The sequence below is a fragment of the Heteronotia binoei genome, chromosome 3, assembly GCF_032191835.1.
Source record: "Heteronotia binoei isolate CCM8104 ecotype False Entrance Well chromosome 3, APGP_CSIRO_Hbin_v1, whole genome shotgun sequence".
NCBI classification, from domain to species: domain Eukaryota; kingdom Metazoa; phylum Chordata; class Lepidosauria; order Squamata; family Gekkonidae; genus Heteronotia; species Heteronotia binoei.
Genome location: NC_083225.1, coordinates 66558607 through 66571095, shown reverse-complemented (window position 1 = coordinate 66571095; position 12489 = coordinate 66558607). Strand labels below are relative to the sequence as shown.

At 40.2% G+C, this 12489-nt stretch overlaps 1 protein-coding gene across 10 annotated transcripts in view; it reads right to left on the bottom strand.

Moving 5' to 3' along the window:
• TBL1X (transducin beta like 1 X-linked) overlaps positions 1-12489 on the bottom strand; it is a 191788-nt gene that overhangs the window by 12203 nt on the left and 167096 nt on the right. For all 10 annotated transcript variants that reach the window (XM_060233936.1, XM_060233940.1, XM_060233937.1 and 7 more), the window contains 3 exons: positions 6989-7268; positions 1609-1741; positions 1254-1395 (listed from right to left, as the gene is read on the bottom strand). In XM_060233936.1, the coding sequence (XP_060089919.1) occupies positions 1254-1395; positions 1609-1741; positions 6989-7268 (555 nt within the window). The remainder of the gene's footprint in view (positions 1-1253; positions 1396-1608; positions 1742-6988; positions 7269-12489) is intronic.

Here is a 12489-nt window from a genome sequence, read left to right as displayed (position 1 = left end):
GGCATTATACCTAAAATCCCACCCACCTTAGGCTCCACCCCCAAAATCTCCAGGTATTTCCAACCCAGAGCTGGCAACCCTATTTAGAGGTCCTCTGACAAAGCGATTCTTGTTCTAGAAGAATGCCAGGCATCTGGGGGCTGTCTTCTTTCTTTACTCTGACATTAAGAGGTGTCCAAATCATGTTTCAGAAAGTGGGGCATCACTTACATAGCTAAACTTGCAAGCCTGTGACTGGTTAGGCCTTGTGCTGTTTCGCCAATGTAAATCAACTTCAAGATCCTAGCTGACAGTGGATTCTGTGGGGTGGGTAATATCAGCGAAATGGTGTAGGAGAAAGGTTAAGTTTCATGATCCCAGTCCAGTCCAGCACCTACCCACCTCCACCTTTGTTTAATGGTTATGTGGAGATATAATCCAATCATAAGACCCCAGTGTCATGTCAAGTTGTGTTTTTACTTGAAAGTTAATTCCATTGGACTTGTTTCTCAATGAAAGGGCTTTAAGGCTGGTTGGAAGAATACTGCTTTCTGTTAAGGCCTCTTCATTTTCTTTTTAAAATCTCCCACCTGCAAGCCCAGTATGGGTCATTGGTAGCTTTCTTTGGCTGGTAAATCCTTTGCATTTATTGTAAAGTTGAAATACATTATGAATGCAGAAGCTTTCAACAGCCATCCAACAACTATGGAACTTACTTGAGACTGAATGCATGGCATATCTCTTACATATGAGTTAAAGATTTACAGCTGGAAGGAGTGATGAAGTCTATTGTGTTCAGAGTGTTTTAGAATGGGTTATCTGCATTTGATTTCAGATTACTTTATATTCTTTTTTCAGTACACACTGGAGGAATTATATTTGGGGGGGGATGATTCAAGATGCTACTTGTGCAAGAAAATGGACTTCTACTTGAATGAGGGGGAGAGGTCCAAGTGATTTCCAATTATTTCTCCTACAGACACAGACCACAAGCAAATTCCAAAGATCTCTTAGAATGACACAACTGAAGTTTCAGGAGTGTTCTCAGAAAACTGGAGCACACAAAGGGAAAGCAAAAATTCCCACTGGGTGAGTGAAACTCTGTTCATGGTCTTAATGACTGGACCATTATGGAATATGCACATATACCTTAAATATACAGGTTCTCCGATAACAGACCACAGTGGGGGTTTTGCCAGTATAAAATGAAATTGAGTTAGAATGGCAACACCAAACAACTTTAACAAAACTATAAAATATTAGTATCAGCTCACATTCCAGTCTAACGATGTAACATCTTTATTGCTGGGGACGTCATGGCCTCCTTCTCTTATACAGTGCCTCAAAACTAGTTGAGTGGAGCTACCATTGCTGTTTTCATTAAGATTCCATATTCGGGCTGTTGAGTCTCCAGACCTAACATAACAAAATATATATTAAGGATATGGAAATATCTGATTTTGATAACAATAAACTGACTGTCCAAAAACAAAATGCTAAAACTGGTGTGTGTGTGTGATGCTGTTAAAGCAGAAGATGCATGAGAAAGCAAGCACATGGCAGGTACGGTAATTAGAATCAGTATGGATAAAGTCAGCAACTATATACTCTGAAACCTGTTCTACTCACCCTGATGCTAGTAGATCACTGACAGGATTCCAGGCACAGATAAAGACCTCCGATTCATGGCCACGAAGGACTGTTGCTTTGTTAGGAGGAATTTCAACATCCCCATCAATTTCCATTGGCTTTGAATGATTATCTAGAAGACAAAACATTGTAACATTTTAATAGCATTAAAAATGCATTTTAACAGCATTAGCAACACTGTTCATTTTCTCAACTATGTTGGTACTTTATTTGATTGGTTTACACAGGCTGCATAAAAGTACACTTTCCTTCCACAGATTAAAGCAAAAGTTAAATGCTACTTTTAAGAATAGGCTTTAAATATGACACAAATCATATTCTGTTTTGGATATACTGCTGAATGGCATATACTACAAGGAATTTTAAAAGATAAGCCACACAATGACAAGGAAGGAAATAGCAATTTTTATATATTCAGATATTATTTATATATGGTATTTAGAAGCCGAATGCTGCCATAACACAGTAGCTAAGAAATTAACCTGAGATCTGTGAGGTTGCTGGCTCAACAAACTGCCTCATGAGTTTGAAACCAAGTCAGATCCACTGCCCTACTGAACTGTTACTCTAACTGGCATTTGCTCTCCAGGGTTCTAGGTGGAAGCCTCTTACATCATTTGACCTGTTTAAACTGGAGATTCCAGGGACTAATCGTCCTTCAACATGCAAAACATCTGCTCTGCCTCTCAACCATGAATCCTCAATTAAATTTTTCTCACTGGTAAAGCTCATCTTAATCTCAGACAACCTGAGGTTAATAATACTAGCCTATTTTACATGTCTGTTTTAACAATTACTGTCATAATATACGTTAAATGGTTTGAACACTGAAGGAGCTTTCCAAAAGCTGAATATTATTTGATACTAACTGCATTTGAACCCTAAAACTGAGACCAAAAAAATGCCAAACTGAAAGAGGGAAAATAACTGACTTGAAAATAGTAAGGTTGAGGGGCTGAGATCACATATTCCAAATCAGCATATGTTACTTTTTCTTCAAAGAGAGCAAGGTACTATATGCAGGGAATTGCTCAATTATTAACATTCAGAGCACTGTTTTCAAGTATATACTGTAAATCCAGGTGGGCAGCCGTGTTGGTCTGAAGCAGTAGAACAAAGCAGAAATCAAGTGACACCTTTAAGACCAACAATCTGTTATTCAGAATGTAAGCTTTTGTGTTCATGCACAGAATAAATCTTACTGAAGGCTACCCAGAGTTTGTCACAGAACCTGAACACTGGTCTCATCTCAGTCTAAATCCAACACACTGTATTCACTGGACTGTGCATATGTGTACACCATCAGATCAGAAGTGACTACAACTTTTGTGTTCACCCATATCTACATGCTGCAAAGACCTGCACAGCATCCCAATTTGTGTTCCATTAAAGTGAAACAGACTTTAATTCCTCTCATGGATTGCTGCCTTGTTGTGGCGAGAGGGCTTGCACAGTTCAATGAGGCTGTGGGCTATGCCATGCAGGGCCACCCAAGACGGACAGGCCACAGCTGAGAAGCCAGACAAAATGTGATCCACTGCAGAAGGAAATGGCAAACCACTCCAGTATTCTTGCCAAGAAAACCCCATGAACAGAAACAAAAGGCTAAAAGATATGGCACTGGAAGATGAGCCCCTCAGGTCAGAAGGTGCCCAATATGCTACTGGGGAAGAGCATTCAAGTAACCACAGAAAAAATAAAGTGGCTGGGCCAAAGCCGAAAGGACACTCAGCTGTGGATGTGTCCGATGGTGAAAGAACAATCCGATGCTGCAAAGAACAATACTGCATCAGAACATGGAATGTAAGATCTATGAATCAAGGTAAGCTAGATGTGGTGAAACAAGAGATGGCAAGACTGAACTGGATGGGAAAGGGTGAATTTAACTCAGAGGATCACTACATCTATTATTGTGGCCAAGAGTCCCATAGAAGAAATGGTGTGGCCTTTATAGAGAGTGAGAAAGGCAGTAATGGGATACAATCTCAAAAATGACAGAATGATCTTGGTCCATATCCAAGGCAAACCATTCAACATCACAGTAGTCCAAGTCTATGCCCCAACCACTGATGCAGAAGAGGTTGAAGTGGACCAGTTCTATGAAGATCTACAACACCTTCTAGAATTAACACCAAAAAAAGATGTCCTCCTCATCATAGGGGACTGGAATGCCAAAGTAGGAAGTCAAAAGGTGACTGGAACAACTGACAAGTTTGGCCTTGGAGAACAAAATGAAGCCGGGCAAACGCTAATAGAGTTTTGTCAAGAGAACAAGGTGGTCACAGCGAATACCCTCTTCCAACAACCTAAAAGGCGACTCTACATGTGGACATCACCTGATGGGCAACACAGAAATCAGACTGAATATATACTCTGCAGTCAAAGATGGAGAAGCTCCTTACGGTCAGCAAAAACAAGACCTGGAGCTGACTGTGGTTCAGATCATGAGCCACTCATTCCAAAATTCAGGCTTAAACTGAAGAAAACTGGGGAAGTCATTAGGCCATTCAGGTTTGACCTTAATCACATCCCTTATGACTATAAGGTTGAGGTGAAGAATAGGTTTAAGGAACTAGAATTGATAGAGAGAGTGCCTGAAGAACTATGGACGGAGGTTTGTGACATTGTACAGAAGGTGGCAATCAGCACCATCCCAAAGAAAAAGAAATGCAAGAAAGCAAAGTGGCTGTCTGATGAGGCTTTACAAATAGCTGAAGAAAGAAGGAAAGCGAAAAGCAAAGGTGAAAAGGAAAGATTCACCCAACTGAATGCAGATTTCCAGAGAACAGCAAAGAGAGATAAGGAGGCCTTCCTGAAGGAACAATGCAAAGTAACAGAGGAAAATAATAGAATGGGAAGGACAAGAGATTTCTTCAAGAAAATTGGAGAAATCAAGGGAACATTTCATGCAAAGATGGCCATGATAAAGGACAAAAATGGTAGGGACCTAACAAGCAGAAGAGATCAGGAAGAGGTGGCAAGAATACACAGAAGAATTATACAAGAAGGATCTCAATGTCCCGGACAACCATGACAGTGAAAACGATGACCTTGAGCCAGACATCCTGGAGTGTGAAGTCAAATGGGCTTTAGAAAGCATTACTAACAACAAAGCGAGTGGAGATGATGGTATCCCAGTTGAGCTATTCAAAGTCCTAAAAGATGATGCTGTTAAAGTTATTCACACATTATGTCAACAAATTTGGAAAACACAACAGTGGCCACAGGATTGGAAAAGATTGGTTTATATTCCAATCCCAAAGAAGGGTAATGCCAAAGAATGTTCAAATTATCACACCATTGCACTTATTTCACATGCCAGCAAGGTCATGTTAAAAGATCCTACAAGCTAGGCTTCAGCAGTATGTTGATCGGGAACTACCAGAGGTTCAAGCTGGGTTTCGGAGAGGTCGAGAAACTACAGATCAAATTGCCAACATTTGATGGATTATGGAGAAAGCACGGGAGTATCAGAAAAACGTCTATTTCTGCTTCACTGACTATGCTAAAGCCTTTGATTGCGTGGATCACAACTAACTGTGGCAAGTCCTTAAAGAAATGGGAGTACCAGACCACCTCACATGTCTCCTGAGAAATCTGTATAAGGGTCAAGAAGCAACTGTCAGAACGGGATATGGAACAACTGATTGGTTTAGAATGGGAAAAAAGTTCAACAAGGATGTATATTGTCACTCTGCTTACTTAATTTATATGCAGAGTACATCATGCGGAATGCTGGCCTGGATGAAGCACAAGTCGGAATGTAGATTGCCAGGAAAAACATCAACAACCTCAGATATGCAGATGACACTACTCTAATGGCAGAAAGTGAGGAGGACCTAAAGAACCTCTTGTTGAGAGTGGACGAGGAGAGCACTAAAGTAGGCTTGAAACTCAACATCAAAAAAACTAAGATCATGGCATCTGGTCCCATCACACCTTGGCAAATAGAAGGGGAAGACATGGAAGTAGTGACAGACTTCACATTTCTGGGATCCAAGACCACTACAGATAGTGACTGTAGCCATGAAATTAAAAGACGTTTGCTCCTTGAGAGGACGGCTATGGCGAACCTGGGCAGTATGATAAAAAGTAGAGACATCACACTGTCAACAAAAGTCCATATAGTCAAAGTGATGGTATTCCCAGTAGTAATGTATGGGTGTGAAACCTGGACCATAAGGAAGGCCAAGCACAGAAGAATAGATGCTTTTGAGATGTGGTGCTGGAGAAAACTCTTGAGAGTCCCTTGGACTGCAAAAAAATCAAATTAGTCAGTCCTAAGGGAAATCAACCCAGAGTGTTCCCTGGAAGGTCAGATGCTGAAGCTGAGGCTGAAATACTTTGGCCACCAAATGAGAAGGGAGCACTCCCTGGAGAAGATCCTGATGTTAGGAAAGACAGAAGGCAAAAGAAGAAGAGGACGGCAAAAGATGAGATTGCTGGATAGCATTACTGATGTAACAAACATGAATTTGAGCAGACTTCGGAGGATGGTGGAAGACAGGAAGGCCTGGCGTGACTTTGTCCATGGGGTCGCAAAGCGTCGGACTCGACTGTAAGACTGAACAACAAAAGTGAAACAGACATGCCCAGAAATATCCAACAAGATACCTCACTTTATTTTATAAATACTCAATGTACAATTTTACTCCATAACATGTGAAGTTGCCCTCTATCTACATGTGAAAGGGAGCAATTTTGCACAGCCATTTTGACTTGGCAAGGCCATTTCCCCAAGATCATCCAGAAAGCTCAGTAGCTGTGATTTGACAACTAGTGCTGCATTATGCTGCCTACTGGTATGTATATGCATGTTTGTTTTAATGAGTCACATCTGATTGTAAAGTCTTCTAATCTCTTGACTGGTTCATACAGTGGCTGAATGCAAGACCTGATGTTTCCTAACATTAACTTCAGCCTTAAAAGTGGTGATTCCTTTTCCACAGTTCACCAAGACTACCCAAATTCTGTACTACAAAGAATATATGGATAATGTTCTTTTACACGGCTGTGCAACTGCATACATTTAGATAATTTAATTAATTTCCAACAGTCATGGAGAAAGGCAAGCAGTTATGTTGATCGAAAATCCTGCCCACTGACATTCTACTTCATTGGACTTCAGAGTTTGCTAAAATGCCAGGCTTTGAAACCAAATTTTGCAATGAAGGACTAGGCACTTGGGATACATTTTTAAAAAATCAGAAACTTAAAAGATACTGGATTTTTCATTCAATAGACAGTTTGGACTGCATTCTGTTTTGCATGGAATCCTGTAATACAGACAGCCCTAACCATGTTGTTGGGGGGGGGGAGAGTGGTCATCATATCCATCTGCAACCTGATTTTAACTCACTTATTGCATGTGCCCCGTTCTCCTCTCCATTCACAGTGGCTTCCCCATTCTTTGGTGTATTCTGCTGCTGCTGAACAGCTGTTGTTGTTGCCATTGTTGCCACTGTTGTGGTGGCTGCTATTGTGGTGGCAGTGGCTGCTGCTGCCGCTGTCGCTGCACTGGCTTGCTGCTGAGCTAATTTCTCCCTGAAAGCCTGTTGCCGGGTCTGTACTACATCAGGCATTACTGCATCAATCAGAGAGAGAGACTCTATAGGTCGGCCATCAAATACAGTACCATCCTGAGGAAAAAAATGAGAATAATAAGAATTAGAAGGTGAGACTGAATCCAGACAGGCAGAGCAACAAACAAAGAAACACCAAGACCCTCTTCAAACTGCTTTTGTATTCCATTCTAGTAACTGGTTGCTAATGGATTATTTCTGTAATTTGAGACAGACATGTTTTACTAACTGGCTGTTAGTGGAATTTATTTGCCTGTTTATACAAACCCGCTTGCATCAGGTTAGCAAAATGTGGTTGAGGCACTTTTGAAGGAAACTGTGTTTTTATTTTTTCAACCCCTTTGTTGTGCTTCCAAATTGCTGTGGAGTGCTGTTGCGCCAGGGCTTTTTCGCTAGAAAAATCCCAGCAGGAACTCATTTGCATATTAGGCCACACCTCCTGATAGCACCATTGTTTTATGCAGGGCTTTTTATAGAAAAAGCCCAGCAGGAACTCATTTGCATAGTAGGCCACACCTCCTGATGCCAAGCCAGCTGGAACTGCATTCCTACTAAAAAAACAACAACCCTGCATAGCGCTTCCTACAATGCTGCCTCCCCCACCCACCCTCCCCTTTTCACTTTATGATTTTCCTTGGACTTTTAAGAAAACTTTCAAGGTGAGGACTACAGCATGAAAGCACTATAGCACTGAAGTGCTCCAGCAGCATCATTTAGATGCATTGATTCCATTGACTCCATTGAGTCAATGCATCTCAGTGGTTTAGCACTTCAGAGATGGCTCATTAACGGAAGGAAATTTGCTGTATGAAACCCCTGTCCCTGTATTGATTTACTCGAAGTTACTAATCTCTAATTACATTCAAATATGCAAATCTTGACTTGATGGGCCAGGTACTTTTCAATATTTTTATAAATGATCTGGATGAAGCGGAGGGACTATTCATTAAATTTGCCAAACTGGGAGAAGTAGCAAATACCATGAAAGTCAGACAGAATTCAACAAGATTACATAGTGACATCCTCATTACAGTTCTCCATTCTCAGTTTCCCAAGTCACACAGTTCTGCCCCAAGCTTATGTAGCATTCTTACTAATTTATATAAAATACAAAAAGTAGAAACCAGGTAGTAAAACAATCTCAAGCAATCCAAATAAAACTCTTCATCCTCCTAACAAAATCAGTCAATCATTTGATTACTAACTATTGCTCCCTACTCAGACATAACGCTGAGCAGATGTCACAACTAACCCCAGGTTCAACATTAGCCTTATCTAGGTAACAACATAAAATCCCAAGGAGTGCAAATATCAATGATATAAAACACTAACTGCTTCCTGTAACTCTTATACCCCATGAACTAATGGGGAACCTATAGGTTAAAACAAATACCATATAGTTAGATAAAATTGCAAAAAACCCTCAGCAGAGTGCAGACAAAACATAACCCCAAAAATCCCTTTTGTGTTTCTCTCCATTCCACATCTAATGCAGTCACTTTACTCAACACACCTACATAGGTCTCTAGTTGGGACAAGGATTTCACAGCTCCTCCAACAATATTTGATTGGAACAATACCTGGAATTCTTCTTTGTTCCAATCTAAAAATATCATAATTTGAAATCAACTTTTAAAGCTCTTAGCCAGTTAGTATTTAACACTGCACAAGTTATACCTAATTCTTAAGTCAGCATTCCCGTTGTGTTGGCAAGGGTGCAGAGATATTAAAACCTATTGGCACACATATGTGAAGGAATATGTGCAAATATGTGCAGGAATTTTGGCAAGCAGTTGTTTTAAATATTAATGATTTTATACACCAACCAATGTCATTAAATATGAAGTTATTAGTTTTGAACTTATGAAATGACTATATTCACTGAACACACACAATAAAATATTAATAGAAATTTTATGCGCAGCAGCCTGATTAGTAACAGCTAGGACACAGAAGAATATTCTGCCCATTTTGCTTGTTGAATGGATTCTAAAAATATGTGATTTATGCACGTTGGACAAAATAACAGACTCGTTATTACAGGAAGATACTGATAGTTAGAAATCAACCCCCTATCTGGTTCCTTTCTTAGAATTTCTTTCTTTGAGAGATAATTTTCAAACGTCTCTAGTTTGATACGAGCGTTGAGCTCTGATGCATGTGTTGTTTGTATTATTTACTGTATCCTGCAGGCACTTTTGGTGCTATTCTTATTTTGATATAAACAATATTTTGCATATCGTTGTTTATTTTGACACTTCAGTAAACATTTATTTAAAGTAAAAAAGAAAATAAAAGCCTAGGAAGATAAGCTGCCAGCAAAGAGAGCCGGAAAAGGGAAAGAAAAACAGAGGTAACAAATAAAATAAATATTTTTGCACCCACTCCACTCTGTAAGCAGAGCACTCTGTAAGCAGAGCACACCAACCTCTTGCTCTCTGCAAACTGGAACCAGAGTTCAAAAAGATCTGAACACACTGGAAAAATGGCTGGATGTGAACAAGATGCAATTCAACAAGGGTAAGTGCACTTTTATATCTGGGTACCGTAATAACAATTAAAAGCACTCATACTGGATGGGGGATACACTTCTGAGTAGCAGCATGTTTGAACAAGATCCTGGAATACAGATGGACTGTAAGCTAAATGTGAACAGTTAGTGGGATGTAGCAGCAAAAAGGCTAATGTGATCTTGGAGTGTGTCAACAGAGACGTAACATCCCAATTACAAGATGCCATAGTTCCACTGTACACCACAATGGTTAGGCTGGACGCCTCAATTCAAAGATGTGGACAGAATGGAGTGGGTGCAAAAGAGAGCAACTAAAATGATCAGAGGTCAGGAGACCAAGTCATATGAGGAGAGGCTAAAGAGCTTGGGAATTTTCAGTCTGGAGAAAAGGACATTAGGGGGAACATGATTGCTCTCTTTAAGTATTTGAAAGGCTGTCATTTGACAAAGTGTTCCTGTTGGCAGCAGAGCATAGGACTTGCGATAATGCGTTTCATTTACCAGCAAAAAGGTAGCAGCTGGATATAAGGATTTTTGTTTTTACAGTAAGAATAGTTCAGCACTGGAATCAGCTGCCTCACTGGCAGTCTCCCTCACTGGCAGTCTCCAAGTAATGGCTGGACAGAACACTTGTCAGGTATGCTTTGGACTGATCTTGCATTGAGCAGGGGGTTATATTAGATGGCTTGTATGGCCCTTTTCAACTCTATGATTTTGTGATTCATGACTTGATTAATCTTGGGGGGCATCTGGGATTGAAGGAGGAGATGAAAAAACTGCTCTGTGGGTGGAAATCATTGCGTCACAGAAAAGTTGCTCTGGATTCAAGCCTGTATGTGTTGAACTTGCAAATGTGAACTTGTTTCTTCTTTCATATAAATACCATTATTCAGTGACTTGAGAAATTACTGTGCAACGAATAAAAATGGATTCTGGAACCTATTATTTATTTTAGTTTTTTTTCTCAGAAGTGAGAGAGAGAAGAAAAGGAGTTAATATTTACAGTTACGTTTTCCTAATTAAGCTTTAGCATCAAAGCAGCTGCTGGGATTAAAACTGTCAGTTCACATAGCTCTGAATTAATTTATGGTCTAGTCAGGCAGGAATATTTGCATTTGCTCAATATTTTGAAGATCATGTTCACGACTACAATCTCTAGAGGGATTAGGTTGATCAAGGATGAAACCAGAAGTCATGCTCGACTGGCTACAGTTTTTCTGACTCTGCAGGAACACACTGTTTTACGAATGATCCTCAGTAACAGGCTGTATTTATGGGAGAGGGGGATTCTCAGATCTCCAGTGGGGATGGGGGATGCACTTCCCTCATATCCTGTTTCCTGCCACTGTTCTCAGCAGTGGTGTGAGAAAATAAAATTTTAAAAAGGCCATTGGGCCTGTGTTGTGACATCACATCTGGAGAAAAGTGATGTCACACCTCTCTAGGAATCATTGAAACTCTATGGTAAACCCACAGAGCTTCCAGAGATTCCTAGACAGAACTGATGTCACTTCTGAGTTTCCCCTGGAAGTGACATCACTCCTCTCTTGGAATAACATCACTTTTTGGGAAACCTGGAAGTTACAGAAGTTCTTGAAAACCCCAGAAATGATGTCATACTGTTGATGGTCATCTTCCGCAGTACTCCACTGGTTGTCGGGCTCAACCTAAACCACTGCTATAATTAATATGGGTATAGACAGCAGCTTTGCTAGACCATTTTACAAGGAACACTTTAGACAGAAAGCACAAGGCAGACCATCCCTGCCTTTCTCTTCACCCAGCAGCCCCATCAAATCCCTGGTAAACCAATCCTGGGGGTTGGGCAGCAAGACATGCAGCATAGAGAACTGCAGTGAAGAGAAAGAACTGGGCAAAACAACAAACAATTAAGTCTGGCCTAGAACATATTTATCTGGAAGTAAATTATTTTAACTAAGTGTTTTCTAATAAGTATGTTAAACTACCTAATCTGGAAAAGCTGTAACATCTACAGTGGAGAGAAGAAATGTCATGGAAGTTCAATACCTTTCTGTGCTCTCCCTCACTTAAAAACTTATTGGATAATAGAATAAAAGAATAATTTGAGGAATCTGATGACCCTTTTAGTGACTTTTATTTAAAACGCTTAACAAAGAAACTCTAGAAGTATACAACAGTTCCAAATAAGCTAGCCTTTAATTGGCTGTATCCATTCTGCGAATAGTAGCATTTTTCACTTGAAGGAGGAGCAGAAAGAGCAGTCCACTGATGCAAGCAGCTCTTTTCTGATCAGAGGAAAACACCACTACGATCCTTAGACACCTGCAGGTTATTTCATACTCCTTGTCGTCGTCATCATCATCAACATTATCTATAGACCACCCTCCCCCAAAGGGTTCAGGGTGGTGTATATCATATTTAAAAATACAGAATAAGCTAAAAATATACAATAAATAATAAAGTTAATAACAAGTAACAATAACAAATAACAGATAAGACAATAGCATCTTGTAGATCACTGATGGCATATAAAAATTCTTCTCACTCCATAGGGCAAATCGTAGAAGATGGTGAAAGCCATTGCTGTCCTCAACCGCAGACCTGGTGGAACATATCTGATTTACACACAGTGTGGAATTGAGCTAGGTCCTGCATGGCAAGGATGTCACTAAGCATAGAGTTCCACCAATCCTCTAGTTGTGGACAGCTGGACATCTTTTGGGCCAGGGATCACCAGTAGATTTTGGTCTCCTGAGCATATCTCTCTTTGGGGGGCATAACAGG